This window comes from Rhipicephalus microplus, chromosome 3 (genome assembly GCF_043290135.1).
Source record: "Rhipicephalus microplus isolate Deutch F79 chromosome 3, USDA_Rmic, whole genome shotgun sequence".
Taxonomy (NCBI): Eukaryota; Metazoa; Arthropoda; class Arachnida; order Ixodida; family Ixodidae; genus Rhipicephalus; species Rhipicephalus microplus.
This window is the reverse complement of record NC_134702.1, coordinates 24,780,578-24,798,460: the sequence shown is the minus strand read 5'-3', so window position 1 is coordinate 24,798,460 and position 17,883 is coordinate 24,780,578. Positions and strand designations below refer to the sequence as shown.

The 17,883-nt window shown below is 47.0% G+C and overlaps 1 protein-coding gene across 1 annotated transcript in view; it reads right to left on the bottom strand.

Annotated features, from left to right (window-relative positions):
* Nucleotides 1–9,230: 9,230 nt before the first annotated feature.
* The window catches only part of LOC119180327 (uncharacterized), a 141,620-nt gene continuing 132,967 nt past the window's right edge, over nt 9,231–17,883 (bottom strand). Inside the window, exons 117-123 of the mRNA XM_075889103.1 lie at nt 17,398–17,517; nt 16,416–16,478; nt 15,355–15,658; nt 14,735–14,877; nt 13,736–13,974; nt 13,017–13,194; nt 9,231–12,519 (exon numbers count right to left, since the gene is read on the bottom strand). Coding sequence (XP_075745218.1) covers nt 12,254–12,519; nt 13,017–13,194; nt 13,736–13,974; nt 14,735–14,877; nt 15,355–15,658; nt 16,416–16,478; nt 17,398–17,517 — 1,313 coding nt within the window. The 3' untranslated portion in view covers nt 9,231–12,253. The remainder of the gene's footprint in view (nt 12,520–13,016; nt 13,195–13,735; nt 13,975–14,734; nt 14,878–15,354; nt 15,659–16,415; nt 16,479–17,397; nt 17,518–17,883) is intronic.

Genomic DNA, 17,883 nt, shown 5'->3' with positions numbered 1-17,883 from the left:
CCCAAATCTGAGCACACGGGCCTACAACATTTCCGCCTCCATCGGAAATGCAGCCGCCGCAGCCGGGATTCGAACCCGCGCCCTGCGGGTCAGCAGCCGAGTACCTTAGCCACTAGACCACCGCGGCGGGGCAGGCGGAGTTTATATATATATATATATATATATATATATATATATATATATATATATATATATATATATATATATATATATATATATATATATATATATATATATTGTTACGTGGAAAATAACAGTAGTCAGTCAGCAGCCTCATGCAGCTCACCGCCAATGTCCACTTCTTCACTCTCAGTCTGAGGCACCTTTCTTGGGTATGTCCCACTATGCCCTGTTTCAGTCAGCCGAAATCACTTAACACGACCCCCGGCGGCAAAAGCGCCGACCCAGCGAGTTTACGGGGCCACAGCAGGAGCAGTATGGTAACGCTTGAGCCTTGATACGTGGACGATGTCCCTTGACAGCAGAGCAGAAGAGGTTGATGGATTATCAGGGACAATTTCATATGTAGTGTCGGTCACTCGTCCAAGCACGCGGTATGGGCCCGTGAAACGAGAGAGAAGTTTTTCTGAAAGGCCTGCATGTCGCGTAGGGGACCAAATAAGAACGAGGGAACCTGTTGAAAGTGTTCGTCGCGATGCCACTCGTCGTAACAATGCTTCTGTGAGTCTTGGGACGCCATTAATCTGCTGCGGGCAAGCTGACGAGCATGGCCAGCTCGAATAATAGCGTCGCGTGCATATTCAGAAGTAGACTGCGCAGCGGCTGGCAGGAAGGTATCCAACGGCAATGTTGGTTCGCGTCCAAACAGAAGGTAAAATGGCGAGCACCCAGCAGTGTCATGCCGGGAGGAATTGTATGCGAACGTCACGTAGGGTAGTGCAAGGTCCCAATCACGATGGTCGGCCAAGAAGTATTTCGATAGCATGTCTGTCAGGGTGCGGTTTAAACGTTCTGTAAGCCCGTTTGTCTGGGGATGGTACGATGTCGTGAGCTTATGTTGGGTAGAGCAGGAACGCAGGATATCGTGCACTTTCGAAAGGAACGTACGGCCTTGGTCTGTCAGCAGTTGACGAGGGGCTCCATGCACTAAAATGAGATCGCGTAGTAGAAAATTAGAAGACGTCTGTAGCGCAGCTTGTTGGCATGGCTCGCGTAACTGCGTAACGGGTCGCGTAATCCGTAGCCACCGCGACCCACTTGTTTCCGGAGGCGGATGTTGGGAAGGGACCGAGAATGTCCAAACCAACACGGAAGAATGGCTCCGATGGGATGTCGATGGGCTGAAGATATCCGGAAGGGAGTTCCGACGGCTTTTTGCGACGCTGGCAAATTTCACAAGCGTTCACATAACGACGTACAGAGAGTGAAAGGCCAGGCCAGTAGAAGCGGCTGCGCACACGGTCATATGTGCGAGAGACACCAAGGTGACCCGCGGTGCGCGTCATGGAGCTCGCGTAGGACTGTGGAGCGCAGGTGCTTTGGTATGACCAGAAGTAGGTCGTGACCATTGGGCGATAAATTTCGCCGATATAAGGTGTGGTCTTTTAAGGTAAGCATGCGAACAGAAGCGTCTTGCGGTGAATATTCGAGCTGTTGTATTAGGCGGCTGATATCCGGATCGCGACGCTGCTCGTCCCCGAGATGAAGCAGCTGGGAGATGGAAAGGACGCAACCCACATAATCAGTGCTCGTAGGATCGCAGTCGGCCACAGGGTAGCGTGACAGACAATCCACATCTTTGTGCAGTTTTCCTGATTTATACACTACGGTGTAAGAATACTCCTGGAGGCGGAGTGCCCAGCGGGCGAGACGACCTGTGGGATCTTTGAGGGAGGCAAGCCAGCAAAGAGTGTGGTGGTCGGTGAGAACTATAAATGGTCGGCCGTATAAGTAAGGGCGAAATTTCGCGACTGCCCACACCAGCGCTAGACATTCGCGCTCTGTGATGGAATAATTACGCTTCGAGGGGGACAGCAGCCTGCTGGCATAAGCTATCACGCGATGCTGCCCACGTTGTCGCTGAGCCAACACAGCGCCTATTCCGTAACCGCTGGCATCGGGCGGACTTCGGTCGGTGCCGTAGGGTCGAAGTGAGCCAGTACAGGAGAAGAAGTGAGCAAAGTGGTCAGGTCGGAGAATGCTGATGCTTGCGAGGGACCCCAGGTAAACGTCTCATCTGGTTTGAGTAAATCTGTTAGGAGCCGAGCGATTTCCGCGAAGTTCTTGATGAACCGCCGAAAATTGGAGCAGAGCCCCACAAAGCTGCGGACATCTTTGGCAGTTTTTGGCGCAGGGAAGTCCTTCACAGCTCAAACTTTTTCTGGGTCAGGATGTACGCCGTAAGCGTCAACAATATGTCCAAGTATTGTAATGCGACGGCGACCAAACCGGCACTTGGATCAATTCAGCTGAAGGCCGGCGAGACGGAATACATCAAGAATTCTCGACAGTCTCTCAAGGTGCCTTTCAAAAGTGGGAGCAAACACGATCACGTCATCCAGATAACAAAGACACGTAGACCACTTGAATCCATGGAGCAGAGAGTCCATCATTCGTTCAAAGGTGGCGGGGGCATTACATAGGCCGAAAGGCATGACTTTGAATTGGTAGAGGCCATCGGGTGTTACAAAAGCCGTCTTCTCTCGGTCCATGGGGTCCAAGGCAATCTGCCAATAACCAGAACGAAGATCGATAATAGTAAAGTAGGCGGCACCATGGAGGCAATCAAGGGCGTCGTCAATGCGGGGCAGAGGGTATGCGTCTTTCTTGGTGATGTTGTTAAGGTGGTGATAGTCTACACAAAATTGCCACGATCCGTCCTTCTTTTTAACTAATACCACTGGGGATGCCCAGGGACTGGAGGATGGTTCAATAATGTTCACAAGCATCTTGTTCACCGCCTTCTGAATTATGCTCCGCTCAAAAGCAGACACTCTGTAGGGACGGCGGTGAACAGGGTTGGCATCACCTGTGTATGCAATGCTGGACAAAGGACGTCTGCCCTAGAGGTCGGTCGCCAAAATCGAAAGTATCCTGGTAGGCCTCGAGAAGATGTTGCAGGGCTTCAACTTGCGGAGGCGGAAGATCAGTGGCGATCATGTCTACAATTTGACGTCTGCCCTAATGTGTTGCGAGTGATGTGCGCTGCGGTGAAACAAGGATGTCTAAGGCAAGCACTTCAATTTGTGAATCGAGCAACAGACACAGGTGGGCCACGGAAATGCCTTGTGGAAGCACATGATTCATGTAGCCGAAATTTACAAGTGGTAGACAAGTTTTGTTGTCTGTGATGCTAAGTACCGTATAGGGCACTGCAACATTGTGCGCAAGGAGTACGTCGGTGAGAGGCGTAGCGTAATGGTCACCGTCGGGCACAGCTGGTGAGCACAGAAAATCGACGTACGTCACAGTTTTGGAGGGCAGGTGAACAAAGTCGCTGCATTGTAATCGACATGTAGGTTGGTACGGGGCGTCACTGATTTGTGGCAGTTCTAGGCGGAGCACACCAGTGGAGCAATCAATCAGAGCAGAATTGGCGGCAAGAAAATCGAGGCCTAGTATGAGGTCGTGGGGACATGTTGCAAGCATGGTAAAAAGGACGACCACTTGATGACCGGCTACGGTAAGTTGAGCTGTGCACATACCGACGAGAGGGACTGTTGCATCATCTGCAACTTGGACGACACTGGTCAAGGGGGGCGTGAGGACCTTCTTCATGTGACGACGAAAACGCGAACTCATAATACAGACGTGAGCGCCCGTATCTATAAAAGCTTAGACAGGTGTGCCATCAACATATATTTCTAGGGTGTTCCGGTTCAAACGTAAGGGCAACAGAGGATTTTTGGGTAAGGTCGACAGGGCAGCTTCACCTCCAGAAGCTGCGCAGCCTAGTTTTCCAGGGACATGCGGCGGTTGAACGATGGTGAGGAAGAGCGGCGACGCGTATTTGAACGAGAAGGGCGGCTTTGAGGCGGTGGCGACGACCGGACAGGGTAGTCCTCAGGGGCAGTAAATGCTGTAGACTCAGTGCGGGTCGGATAACGGTGGTTTGGTGGACGGAATGAGTTACTGTAAGCGGGGTACGAGCCAGAAGACATAGATGGCCATTGGCTGCGGCAGTAACGAGCGATGTGTCCTGCGCGACCACAGCGGAAGCAGATTGGCTTATCATCTCTGTTCGCCATTCAGACGGGTTCCTGGTTCGAATAGAGTACGGACGGCGATGTCTCATGTCCACAGAAGCTATCGAGGGATCAGTATTATCCAGGGTAGGTGCAGTGGACAGGATACCAAGGTTAGCGAATTCCTGGCGGACAACAGCCTGGATCAAGGCGACAGCTGGCGTTGAGGCATTGGGCAACGTCGGTTTGTTGGTAGCCGGGTAAGCGGCCTCGAGTTCACGTCGGACGATGCGCGTCACGTCTTCGGTCGTAGATGGATGACAAGGAGTGGCTTCGCAAGACGACGTTGCCGCGGTGTTCGGTAGGCGCTGGAACTGCTGCAAAATGCGTCGACTCTTCGCCTGCTCGAGACGGCGGCACTGTTTGATCACGGCGTCGATGGTCGTTACGTTGGCAAATACAAGCAGGCTGAACGCATCGTCGGCGATTCCTTTTAACACTTGCGAAATTTTGTCGGCCTCGGTCATGTTGGGATCGGCTCTTTGACACAACGCTAAGACGTCTTGAATATAAGTCAAGTAGGGTACAGTGGACGTCTGTGTACGTACGGCCAATTGCTTTCGGGCATCAAGCTGTTGACCAAACGGGTTGCCAAAGAGGTCGCGGAGCTGTTGTTTAAATATTTCCCAGCTTGTGATTTCGTGCTCGTGGGTCTCAAACCAGACGCGAGGGGTCTTGTCAAGATAGAAAATGACATTCGCAAGCATAACGGTTGGGTCCCAGCCATATTGCTTGCTGACGCGCTCGTACATACTAAGCCACTTGTCCACATTCGCGTTTTCCTCCCCAGTAAAAGTACCGGGATCACGGGGTTGCGTTAGGGCGACGTACCGGGTTGCTGTCGTTGCTGGGGTAGGTGGCGAAGCCGTATCCTCACCCGGAGCCATGGTAGCAGACTTAAGGAGGCGTCCACTGCGTAGCTCTGTTGTCAGAAGAGCACCCAGCACTTCCACCAAAATGTTACGTGGAAAATAAGAGTTGTCAGTCCGCAGCCTCAATGCAGCTCACCGCCAACGTCCACTTCTTCACTCTCAGTCTGAGGCACCTTTCTTGGGTATGTCCCACTATGCCCTGTTTCAGTCAGCCGAAATCTCGTAACAATATATATTCGCATGCACAGTTCGTGATTTTCGTTCACAAGTACAGTTTGATCTGAACAGCAATATCACTGCGTGGGCGACTCAGCCGAAGAAAGACAGGGGAAAAGGTCGTAACGTAAAACAACTCCGTGGGTCGTAGCGTTCGCACAACCGTTGAAGTGACTAAGTATATATCTAAATTACGAAATTCACCGTGACACTGTGAGATTTGCTGTATGTAACGCTGAGTTATATGTAAAAATGTTGGTCTCTGATGTTTTTCACATTGATCAATGTATACGACTTCGTCGCATAATATACTGTACCGAAATTGCGATAACTGTGTTTCTCCTGTCGCGAAACTGACCTACGTATTCATTGTTCACTCTTTTATGGGCCTGTTTGGGCTCACGGTATCCAACAACTAAAAAAAAAAAATATGAATGAAAACTCCCAGAGGAAACAGAAGCGAGCGGACTTCAACGTTTCCGCTGGCAGAACGCATGCCAAACGTACGCAAGCACGCGTTGACTGATTGATTGATTTGTGGGGTTTAACGTCCTAAAACAACCATATGATTATGAGAGACGCCGTAGTGGAGGGCTCTGAAAATTTCGACCACCCGGGGTTCTTTAACGTGCGCCCAAATCTGAGCACACGGGCCTACAACATTTCCGCCTTCATCGGAAATGCTGCCGCCGCAGCCAGGATTCGAACCCGTGACCCGGCGCGAGCACGCGTGCCGCAGCTGGACCACGCGGAAAACAGCGTTTGACCGGTTTGACATGAGCTGCTCGTTCTTCACTCACGATTTTCGCTCCAGGATCGTCACCATTGCTATAGTGAACTATGCCCCGACTGACGGCATGCACGGAACGCCGCGCGCGGTCATTGCGCACACACACAGCCCCGCCTAATTATCTGGGGGGAGGGGCGGGGGCACCAAAAGCGGAGATCAGTGTTATGCATGCCCCATACGTTCCAAAGGTTAAGGTCATGCTGGAATGGCGGCTGGGGACCCCCGATTCATTCCAAGTTTCATTTTAAGCACGCCACCGCTTTCAAGGGCTCGCGGGAGTTTTAGAATAGCGCACCACGAGCCCTTGCGGTGTGGTTACTGCAACTGCGCATTTGGGTTTGCGGTCGGGGCGAAAGTCCCTATACTTTTCCCTAGGGGGAGCAAACGCTTTTCTAAAACTCATATGGCGCCCGCTATAGGCACCGTTCCGTCGAGTTTTCCAATCTGACTGCAGCGCCAGATTACACAGCCTAGCGGATAAAAGAAGATACCTTGAGACGGCATCGGTGAAAATGGAACGCGACGCGAGCGTCTCGCGCCCTGCATCTGTCGGCGGATTGTGCCCGGGATACACTGGGGACGCGAGCACGTGTCTCTTTTCTGCGTGCCCCTAACGGCGAATGTCCGAAACTTTGAGACGGGGAGCAACGCAGCTGCCTCTGGTCAATGTTCGGTGCCTATGCCCGCAGCCCCTGCAATTGTTATTCTAAAACTCCCTAAAAATGCTAAAACTTCCTATTACCGTGTACGATAGGTCGAGGAAAGCTTCCTTCTGTCATACGTTAAATATACCTAATGGTTTATATGCATTGCGAAATGAAGCCACGCACGCGATCAATGTTCTACGTTGTCGGCAATGAAAACATGACTGTTAATTGTTTCGATGTGCATGTACTGGCAGTAACAGACGCGCAGTGTCGTGACCGAACTTTTGCGGCATGCAAAAAAAGCAACCACGAAAGATGACACTAAAAATACTGATAAAGTTAGAGTCATATGTCCTCCGTATGTGCCACTGGATGCACTGGAGCATCACCCGCTCACTTAGCTGCGAATCAGCTTGCTTAATTAGCTTTAACCTCTGCAAACCAAGTAAATTTTTTTTTCGATTCTCGCGTCGTCCTCGCACTCCCATTTATGAGCATATCTCCTTTACAGGAGTATAAGGTCTGCTGTGCAATAGGGACTCAGCGTGAGAGGTGCCGAATTTCACGAACAATGTGATACCGTGGGCACGTGACGAGCTCGCACAATTAGTGCATACGTAAATGCACACTCGAATCACTCTACGGAGTGTAACACACACACGCGGCACACGTGAAAGGGAACCGCACATCTTCGAATGTGACAAACGTAAATTGTACTTCATGTCAGTTCGATTCAATGCGTGGCTCGAATGAATACCACCCTAATGAAGCGACAAAAATAGAACAAACCAGCAAAGCGATGTCAAAGTTTGATGAATATGCACAGACGTTCATTCCAGCACGACCATGCAGACTTCCCGATGCGTGAATTGCAGGCGGCGAACATTTGACAATGTGTGGAGTTCATTGGAACCAACCAAAAACGCAACATCACACAATGACAGCTACGTCTCACAGACACAAGGAATCTAAACTCAAAGCTGTTTCAACACAACCGTACTGGACTTTCACAGTGCAAGGAGACAGTGAGCAATCCCCTTGCATATCTTGAAGGGCGCATTTTAAATAATTGTGCCTACCATATTTTTCTTTGCTCGTTCTTCTTAGGAAAGCGAAGCATCCGTTGGCCTTTCGCATGTGAAATGGTACAAGTGGTACAGAGCAGCCTGTTAGAACTGTTCTCATTCACTTCAAAACAACCTGTTTGCAGCACCGTTCCCACACCAGCCACTGCTGCCTTTGTCAGATAGGAAGGAGACGCGGCGCCTGGAAGCACTTTGTCCCAGAGTCTCACGTAACTCATCAACCTATCATCATCTGTACGTCTGCCCCGGCACTTCTTCCCTCCTAGGGTCTGGCGAAAAGAAAGATTTGTTCTCCGCCTGAAACTTTTGAACCAAAATTATGGGTCAAGCGGTGTCTCCAGCAGAGACGCGCGCATCGATGGCGCTAGTGCCGCACCTTCTGCCGGCAGTATGCGCATATGCATGCTGGCACGATGACGGTGCAGCGTCCTCAAAGCTATGCTGCTGGCTGAAATGTCGGAATTTGCTTGCTTTTGTTTCCTTATTTTATAGTTCTGGTGCAAACACCACGACCTTTTCTCTCGTCTATCTTTGCTTCGTTGTTTAGACCAAGATGTATGACCGAAAATTGCGAACAGTGCTGCATTTAACGAAAATCTTGACTTGAAATTATACCCCAGTAAGAGAAACACATTTGGAAATGTAAATAAGGGCTAGTGGAATGCACAACAATCTTTGAACTCATGAAGGCACACTACGTGTTAAGGAAAGCGTAAGTTTTATGAGCTCATTTTTTAATTTTTAGAGAAAATTTAATAAGAACTAATAAACAATGACGCCAGGGAAAGTATAAGGATTGGTATTACGAGTAATTGTAATGTAAATGGGAAGAAAGAAAAGGGAATGAAAAGATAACTTGATTGCCACCGGCAGGATTCGAACCTCTATTCACAGAAGCCTACAGCAAGCCACCGTATCAGGCCTCAACTTGTCAATTCTGTATTAGTGCATCTGATCATGCATGAATGCAAGCCCACATTATATTTATGGATATATATATATATATATAACAGCTTGTAGCATGACATAATGCTGACATATCACAATGTCTATTTCCTTACATACGAAGTTTAATTGGCACAAACCTATATATACATTCAATACATGCTTTGACCAACACTAATCATGTAGAGATGGCTTATTACGAAGACCAATACATAGTTTCCACACATTGGTGGATACTTTTGAGCAGGGTGTACAGATTTTCTGACGCTAGCAATTCTTAACCTTTTCATTCAATCGTTTAAACTTGCTGTAGATGTCAAACAGAGCTAGTGTGTATGCTACATGCACGACCTGTGGCTGCATGTCACCGTTGCTGTATGCAGCCAGATTGAGTTACAGAAGTCAAACATCATTCTGCCCCCTTTGTTCTGGCCTTCCCTGGGAAGTGTGAGATAATGAAGAGTGCGAAGTCATAATAAAAATTATGTGCTTTATTGCAGAAAGTGAAAATACACAGAGGAGTCAAAAGTAAAACAGCAAATGTTTTAAAGCATGTAAAAATGGCATTTTCATTGCAGTAAGGATGCTTTATTAAAAAAAAGGCTGCTGTGACATTTTTTTAAAGCAGTTGATATGCACTAGCATTCAGGCAGTGTGTTAGAGTTCAATATTCAAGAAAAAAACAAAACAAAATGAGACATAACATTGCTGTCGTGATCGTACACACCACAAAAAATAGAGACGGGAAAAAAAAAGCACGAGAATATTGTTGAGAAGTGCAGCACACATTTCCACAACCCTTCTAAAGAACATGTCGCATTTTATTGAAGGCATTTATGATTGTGTAAAATTGGGCACATAGCGCAACCTAAGCTGCACACAAAGAAAGGAATGTTAAGCTACGAAATTTTGAGAAAGAAGCAATTTTGGCACCACAGTAATACGAGAAAAGGGTTGTGCAAAGGTGTGCTCGTAGCCTCTCAGCACCTATGACTTGCACGTTGCAAAAAGTCACCGGTAACTTTGCCACAATATACAAACAAAAAATAGCTGCCAAAGGATGGGGACCAGTCCCGGCTCCTTTTATGTGTCTTTGTTCATATATTGTGTGGCCCAGTCACCACAAGAGCTTTCAACAGGACACAAGAAAGTGTTGCAAGTGAAAGCTGCCGGTTGTGGAGTCCGTGTAGAAGCGAGAATAATTAAACGAGAAGTTGGCAGACAAGGAGAAACGTTACAAAAGGGGAAGAAAAAAAAAAAGGCAGAAAACACAGGGTCCTTTATCACAGCAAAATAGCATTTTACTCTATGATGCTTCTTCGCTTTGTTCACCGTTTTTTGTTTGTATGTGCATGTTTGACACAAGACGGAAGTGAAAAAAAAAAAAAATGCGCACAGGAAAAGTATGACCGGAGTCTTTCCAAGGAACAGTAACTAGTCGTCGTCTGTTGTTAATATACTCAAATAGTATTTAAATAAAACACGCAAGTACGATTTACACACACACAGTAAAAAAATAAGGTGGGGTAAACACATAATGGCAATTATAACGAACAGACGACGGGCTGCGTCAAATGTGGCTTGAGTCCCCCTGGCAGAACAACCTGCCGACGTGACACAGTGACAATGTGGTAAGAAGCAAAATTCCTCGATTTCAGTCGAAAAGTTTACAAGCAATGGCAAAAGCCCATAATGTTGTGCACATTATTTATAACCACTGAGCAAAGAAGATTGCAGTGCACATGGCTATGTCGTAGCCGTCGATGCTGCGGCGAAAGTAATGCGACAATGATTCTGTGGGTATCTCGGAAGATTCCAGTGTCTGCAAAGTGCGACTCCGAAAACTTTATTGACAGGCCTGCAATACGTGCGCTCGGTGCATGACTTGTCACGCATTAAACCACACGCAAGAAAAAAAAAAAAAAAAAAGAAAGGCCTAGAGATCGACTGCATGTCGCAGCCATTGATTGGCCGTGCAGTGAAATCCATTACAAGGTCATTTAAATGCTTGGAGCTCGGTGCGCTTGTGACTGCTTACGAGGAAATGGTGTTACGCTGGCATGGTTTTTGACGTGATGAAGGGGAGACAAGCCACATTCGAAAAGCCAGCACCACAAGAGAAGCACGCAACACGTGAAAGTGTCACCCTGTCCCCAGAATACACTCGAAACAAGGAAGCACCATCTCCGTTATTTTCTTCCAACCAGAATGACACAGGATTTCCGGAGTAACTCAGCTTCACAAACTCACGCTCGCATCCTATCGGACAACACGGAAAAGGAGAGACCAGAATGTCCGTCACTTACGGTAGCTCCAAGTGACTCTTGCCGCATCGGTTACATCAAAGAACATACCTTGGGAAGAAAAAACTACAGGAGACTAAATGGTTCAGTCAGTCCGAGGACAACTTAGCATGCTTCAGATTGTCGTCAAGAGGACCAAAAGACTCGTGAACCAGTCGTGGACGCAAAGTTAAAAAAAAATGCATATTGTTTCTACAAGATGTCCAGCACCTCATAATTGCTATCTGTAAATGCAAAGGGCCCGTTTAAGCTGCCTGCATGCCCTCTGACCATAAGGACAAAAACAATTATTGTAGTAGCAAGGATGTTTGGCACATCAGTGAACCCGATGCAGATGAGGCTACACCGCCGCAGGCATGCACCGCATCTGCAAAACATAAGATGCACACACGCGAATCCCATGCACACACTCTCATCCTGTGAAACTGAGTTACTCGGAAAGTTACACTGGCAGGCGCCGCACGCGGTCTCATTTATAGGCGGGCGAGACACCGGTGTCGTCGCCACTGCCACTTACAATCATCATCAGCACACAACATACAAGAAACTCTAGAGTCCATCCCTGCACACGCGCAGGTTGTCGCTGCTGCTCTGGGTAGCTGCCATGAGTCGACGAAAGCACAGGGATTGTCCAGGCTTGGCTGTGTCATAGGTTAATGCATCGTGACCAATTCCACAGCTGTACCTGCCTTGGCCAAGTGCAGCTGGCACCCACTTGTCGTAGGAGAGGAGGAAGGAGGGTTTCTGCTCTGCTGTGATAAGTCCCGCCTTAAAAAAGAAAACACAAACAAGATGCCACGTGCAACACCTCGTCAAACTGCAGTCCGGCTGCCACAGAGCTAAAAACGCTTGCAGGAATGAGCTCTTGGCGATGCCGACGAGGGGCCACGGCGAACTGGCGGTGACTGGCAGTGTGCGCACAGCAGCAGCAATGCCCAACGATGCCAAACGTGTAGTACGTGCTGCTCTTGCTACAGCAGGAAAGGGGTGGGTGGGGGTAGCAGGTAGGCGCTGTGGCAAGTCACGATGTAAAAATGGGGGTGGGCTGGTGTTGGATGGGGTTCATGAAAAAATGACTTGGCCTGGTTGGAAGGGGGTAGTTGGGGGGGGGGGGGGTCCTCAGTTTGCTTGCTTCTCTTCCGCAGGTGGGTCTTCCTTCTCGAGTAGAGATGGGAGCCCCCGAGACGGGCCTACCTCAAGCTGGGTGGCACCGACGACTGGTAGTAGTCGGGCGAGGGCTCCGCCACAGGCTCTGGCGTCGTGTACAGCGGGTTAGGAAAGTCTGGCGGGTGTGGCAGCGGACCCTCCGCCTTGGCTCGCCGCCGGTACGCCATGAGCCAGCAGGAAATGGCCACTGCCACGGCGACCAGCGCGAGCAGCGTGGTGATCACTAGGGAGATGATCAGACCGAGCTTGGGCAGGCAGACGCTGTCGATCTCCTCAATTTCAGGACCAGCTACAGAAAGAGAAAGGTAGCAAGCAACATGGTTATGAGAGAAATCCCAGTAAGTTTAAGTGTGAGTCTTATTTTTTTAGGGTATTTGTAGCTCTTCATCTACGTTCAGGAAATACTACAAGCACGTTTTTGGACCAGGTGCCGCTTATAGTGTAACGTTCCTTTTTCTGCTAAATGTCTGAAGCCTAAACGTTGAATACCAAAAAATGTGAAATAAAAAAATAGTTCAAAAGCCAACCCGCCTTTTAATTTTTGCTGCCAGCATTGATGTGGCCTGGCATAGGCACAGTGCAAAACAATTAATCAACAAACCAGTTGTACCCCAATATGCCTCTTCTTCCTTTAACCTGCCACATTTCACCCCCAGCTTGAGACGATGCAAGCATTTGGTCATAGCATCATATTAGCCCTCCATTGTGGTTTATCAATAAAACATCATCAATTACAATCAATAATTATAGCATTGCTGACATTTATGTAGTCTGCAAGTTCCTCACCTTCAGCAGTGGGTGCCACCTGGTTCTCCTTCTTCTCAAAGGTCAGGATGGCGTTCGACTGCACCATGATTTCCTCTCGAAGCTGCCCTTCTTGGAAGGAGGTGCCCACTTGCAGGTCTGTGCCTGGCGCCTGTCGACGTCTTCTTCGGCCAAAGGCGTCAACACCGTCGCAGTGTACCTGATAAATATAGCAAACGCAAGTTGACGTCATCCCACTGATTGCAGAAAGTAGTGATTTCTTTTTATGGCAGTCAGTAATGTTTCTTAGTCCATAAGTGTATAAAAAAAATGAACACAAGAAGTGGGGTCGATTCAATAAAGAAGAACAGTGACCAAGACTACGACAGTGGCAGGCCAACATTGCTATCTTTTGAACTGCTGCAGCGTGTGAGGCCACAAGCCAGTGGAACAAACCATAATAAATCTATGTATGTTCAGCTTTATAACTCATGGGACAAACTATCAACTTCTTTTAAAGCTTTAACCAAGTTCAAGAACATCTTGGCAATGCCACAACATAAGTAGGATTCGTGACGTTTCTTAACAGGATACTAAACTGACAAGACTTGGATGCATGAATAAGGAGTTTCAGCGAAGACTAAAGGACTGAAACATGCACTTCTGGGAAACATACAAGGCACTTCACTTGCTCTGAAACATGTCAATGTAGGAAACACCACACAAACAATCGTTTGAGTGTGGCGATTTCCAACACTTACGGGTGGACACGATCCGAAGCAGACTCGAATGTTGCACTGGAATCGCAGGTTGTTGCTGCTGGGAAACTTGAAGGCATTAAAGCGCGCCATCAACACCTTGTTCTCCGGATCATATTCCCAGTTGTCGAATATTGACCGGTCGGTGGCACAGCCGTTAGCGTCGGTCACCTCGTACTGCGTTTCTTCCTCGTTGTCCATGGTCTTGGCAATGCAGCCACGTGCAAAGCCACCGTAGATCTCTGCAAAAGACCGCATTTCAAGCAATCAGCTGTGTTGCCAACCACAACAGGACATGCTTTCTCGGGGAGCTAGTTAATCAAAAAGGTAAATTGTGCCATAGTATGAAGCTTATTGCAGTGCAGTACACAGCACGAAAATGCCTCACTATATTCATTATGAATTACAAATGTATCTAGTAAATCCGTGGAATAAAATTTGCTATAGGTTAGAAAGCTGTGTTCTGGTAATTTCAGTCAAACACAAAAACCGTGCACCATTGCACTTTGCGTCATGTTTGATATGCAGCCATTCGATTTCAGTAATCATATCAGATCATTGTGTTGCCTTATTATCTACAGGTGAGAAGTTGGACAAGTTTATATAGTATATACGTAAATAATAAAACAGCATATATGAAAGACAAAATAAAAGTGTGAATTCTATTCTCAAGATGTCTTTTGTGCTTTTTCAATACCAACATTCTCTTCCTTGGGACTGATGTTGCCTTGAATGTTATGATCCTGGTTTTATTGCAGCAGTAGAGTACTCATTGAAATAAAGCTTGGACAGATAGATAGCAGCAGAGTACTGAACGAATTAAAACTTGGGCAGCTAGATCTTATATATATTATTCGTTAATCTTGACAGCACTCATCAAGGTTCGAGCTTGAAGGTCATAGACCTCACTCTACACCTGTACGATATGTTAAGCTACCTTGGTATGTTTGCTTAACACTAAATTAATGGCAAGCTCAAATGAATAGTTTTGCAAGGTCGTACCATGTGGCTGTACTGTGACCTTGAGCAGCAGGTCGTCTCCAATCTCGGCACTGCTGACCTCTTTGCCGTCCACCGTGCAGATTTGCATTTGACAAGTTGGTGGTGGACCAGTGTTGGCGATTGTTCCAGATGTGGTAATCATGCTGTAAGAACAAGATTAAAATGTATACATATGTTTCTGTGGCTTCAATATCAAAAGGAATTATAACCTGATGACAGAGAAGCAGATGATCCTATTACTGCAGGTGATTCAACCGACGCTCGCAATTTTTAAAGAAAAATGGCCTTAATGTGCATGAAATAGTAGCACTAAAGGGTCTAGCTGTTGAAGAAAAAGCAGTTAAATGGGGGAAGCTAAGCAAGTACTGCAACACTTTTTAGGCAATGTCTTCTTTTTCTGTATTCTTAGCAATACGAATCGAATACTCTGATCGGTGAAATTTGTTTTTCAATGTTTGGTTCATTATATTGCTTCTAATTAAGCAAGCCTTTTATTTGGGGGAATTGTGCACAAATTAATTTAAGAACAGATTTTTTTTAAGAACAGATTTTTCCCATGAATACAGAACCCAGAACTTTTTGTGCTTTTTAAGTTGACAAAAAGGAGAAGCAACACGTACCTGACATTGAATCCCAGCGTCACTGTCTTTTCACCGGTGTTGTAGACACACTTGATGTGGTACGCCCGGGCGCGGTACGTCACAAGCTTGGGGTGTTTCTGGATGACCAGCACAAAGGAGGCCTCCCCGTTGATGTGCACCAGGCCGCACGTGTTGAAGAGCACCTTGAAGTCGACCGTCTCACGCTCGCTGCTGGTCACGAGGCGGCGGCACTGGGCGTCCTGGCTGTGGCCCTTGACGTAGATCACTCCGTTGAAGCTGTCCAGCTGAACCAGCACTTGAACTCCATCGGCCAGACACATAACTGCAGAGCAAGGCATGCATGGTCAGTGTCACGAGAAGAACGCACAAATGAAACTTGGGTGAAAAAAAGTTTCATTTTCAGCAAAATTATTGAACCCTACCAGCTGGAAATCTTCCCAGCGAAAATTTTCCAGCTCCACATTTCCAGCTGGAAAAAAATGATTACTGGTTCAATAATGCAGCAGTATAACGCTATAATTCCACCCGCAGTTGATGAATATCCAGCTGGAGTAAGGTCCAACTCCATCCAGGAACTGACAAGGTTTGAGCTGGTTATTCATCAGCTATGAGCTGAATTATAGAACTAAAATCCTTCCAAATAGAATTATTCGTGGGTCAATAAACCAGCTGGAAATGGAACTTTTTCTTCTGCAAGCCAGCCACCGGCTTCTACGGTGTCCTTTTTCCTTCAAATGCACCCGCAGAACATCCTTCTACAAAGAAGTAGTCATTAACACACTGATGAGTAATTTGAAGTCTATTAATGTGAAAGTTATTGCTACTTCAAAAAGCTAATTTTCTTGTTTCTAAGACTGGCAGGTGTGCAAGTTCATGAAAACAGCCAAGTTAAAGCAAAAGCTAGCATAAAAAAAACGTCCGTATTTAAACGACAGTGGACAGCGACTGCATGAGAAAGTAGCAGTGGCCAGAAACCATAAATACTAGGCCTGGAAAGGTCGACAGTTTGGCTGCTCCTGAGAGACATCATTGTAAGACCCAAGTGAAAGAGGCAAGGAATGGGAATCTGGGTGTCATACCATCAAGGCCACCTGGAGGAATATCAGGACCGGGAGGTTCTGTCCGTGGTGGGGGAGGAACTCCTGAGGGTAAAAAAAGGAGAGGTGTGTTCACCCTGTCCACAACAGCACACCTGAGAGCCAGACTGCTATTGGTAAGCTTGTGCACACAGCCTATTTATTGGTAGCGCTCAGTGCGCTGTTTATGATGTAACCATGAGTCTGTAAGCTTTGGGCAATGAACTCTGTTACCTAGTTAATATCTTTGAATACTGATTCCCTCGCCAAGGTACTACACTGGTGACTGGGGACCAGTCAAAAATGGGATTTGAAAACACGCAAGCGATGCTGAGATGTTTCACATTGAAGTGCTTGATCAGTAATATTCACATTAAATTTCTTTAGGAATCAAGTTATGGCCAAACATAGGAGGTTTTGGTGGTTCCTCAGATCTCCTGCCTTCAGCAAAGGTTTATACATGTGGCCTTCAGCTTCTTCGTTACCAGAAAAAAATCAGTTAATCTTTCTGTAGACCAATTTTACAAATTATTTAGTTTCATGAGCCTACAGCTATTAAAAAGTGCAGTGAAGATAACTGATTAATCTGTTTTTATAAATTCTGCTGTAGTCCTTTTTCTTTTCATTTATATGAAAGAATGTGTTTTAACATCCAGCTCAATATTCAAAGTTGCATTTCTCTAATTTTGTATTTGACCTTAAACATAAAAACATAAACATAAAAATTTTATTTTAAGCACTGCTAATGTATATTTTTTCAGTGAGAGTCAAATTAAAGCTATTCTGGCAACAGGTTTTTGGAAGTGGGCTTCGAAGCCAAAACCTCTTGACTGCGCATTTACCAAAAGCTTAGCACAGACCACATAATTTTCAGTCACCAGAATGAGGCACAGCACATTGTCGGGAAATTTTGCCCATGACATAGGACCTACAGAGAGTCTCTGTTTGACATGCTGCCGATTTGACAGTCGGATATTGTACACACCTCTGTAGCAGCCGTGGATCTTGTCGTATGGGTCACCAACGAGGTCGGGAGGGCAGACGCATATGGCGACGTGGTTTGTGACTGTGCACTCTGCACTCGGGCCACAAACGTGGCAAGGTGCTGTAATAAAAAGCAAAGAAACACAAATTGATAAGTTGAGCTGGCCTATACTCCTTACCTAGAAGCGAGCGAGTGAAACAACTTTATCGACAATCTGGCATAAAGGGGGAAGGGTTAGGGAAATTAAAGCGAGACACTGGCATGATCGGACGTCCCGGAGCAGCAACCTACTCACATCAAACCCATGGGGGTGCCGCTTTCGGCCTAGCAAAAATTTTCAGTGAACTTTTATGCCCTTTCCTAAACTCCTGTCGGCATAAGCAAAGCTCACTGCTAGCGACTGCAGCAATACCACTTCACCTTTCTTTTTATGCAGTAATAACCAAAATTATCATACCAAATAGACCAAGTAGTTCAGTAAAACAC